This window comes from Melozone crissalis, unplaced genomic scaffold, assembly GCF_028551555.1.
Source record: "Melozone crissalis strain CALT ecotype California unplaced genomic scaffold, PUWL_Pcris_2 ptg000011l_1, whole genome shotgun sequence".
Lineage (NCBI taxonomy): Eukaryota > Metazoa > Chordata > Aves > Passeriformes > Passerellidae > Melozone > Melozone crissalis.
The window spans coordinates 4,261,764-4,262,896 of NW_026535789.1; the positions used below are offsets into that span (position 1 = coordinate 4,261,764).

Consider the following 1,133-nt stretch of genomic DNA (forward strand, 5'->3'; position numbering starts at 1 on the left):
CAGCGTCACCGAGCTCTGCCCGTTGTCCCTGGAGATCCTGAACTGACCCTGGACTGACGGCGTGTAGTAGATGGTGCCACCAGTGTTGCTGATTTAGGCGACGAATTGCAGCCCCTGCCCGGGTCTCTGTCGGACCTATTGTAGGGCAAAACTGCCAAAACTGAACCCGGACCCTCGGCACAGCAACGTCAGGGAACCCCCGGGTGTCTGGAGGTCCCCCTTGCACTCCAGCAAGATCACAGCCACCCGGAGCCCTGCAGGACAAAGGGGAGATGGGGATGAGAAACCTGATTGGTTCAGGGCCGCAAACTGGGAGGGTCAAGCTTGATAAAGGATTGCGACCCACCAGGGAGGAGGATGATGAACTCCAAGGATCCCAGTTTGGGGCCCAGAATCAGGACTTGGATCAATGTGGAGCTTTGGCCCCATCCCCATCTCCCCTTTGTCCCGCAGGGCTCCGGGCGGCCGTGACCCTGCTGGAGTGCGGGAGCGACCTCCAGCCCCCGGGGGGTTCCCTGCGCCTCCTCTGCCGAGGGTCCGGGTTCAGTTTTGGTGGTTATGCCATGCACTGGATCCGCCAGAGACCTGGGCAGGGGCTGGAATGGGTTGCGGGGATCAGCAGCGGTGCTGGTTCCTACACCGGCTACGCACCGTCAGTCAAGGGCCGCTTCAGGATGTCCAGGGACAACGGGCAGAGCTCAGTGACGCTGACCATGAACAACCTCAAGGACGACGATTCCGGATCCTATTTCTGTGCAAAAGAGAGTGTTGCTGTTAACCCGGCTGCTGCTTATATTGACCGTGTCGGTGGTGGCACCACCCCTGTCTGAGCCCCCCCTGTCCCCAATCCCAGACTGTTCCCCCCCAAACCTCAGCCCTCTACCCTTTGTCCCAAATCTCCCCCATTTGCCCCAATGGTCAGCACTGACCCCAAACCCTCCCCTGCTGCTGCCCCAAAACTCAACCATTGGCTCCAAACCTTCAAGCCTGGGATCCAGGTCAGGCCTTGCTTTCCAAGAATTCCTATTTCTGCCTGTGCCAGCTCAGCCAATCAGGGCCTGGTGAGATGGCGAAGGTTTGGGTGAAATGGGCAAAATTGGGGGAAAGTCCAGAGTTGGGGCAGCAGGGGCAGA

General features: G+C 59.6%; 1 gene segment (V, D, J or C); it reads left to right on the forward strand.

The window, feature by feature from the left end:
- Window positions 1–461: 461 nt before the first annotated feature.
- Window positions 462–812, forward strand: LOC128933560 (Ig heavy chain V region 6.96-like; the record flags this gene model as incomplete). The annotated part of the segment is given in 1 exon segment: window positions 462–812. A coding segment is annotated over 1 exon segment (351 nt), but the record flags the coding sequence as incomplete, so codon positions are not given.
- Between the last annotated feature and the right edge of the window lie 321 nt (window positions 813–1,133).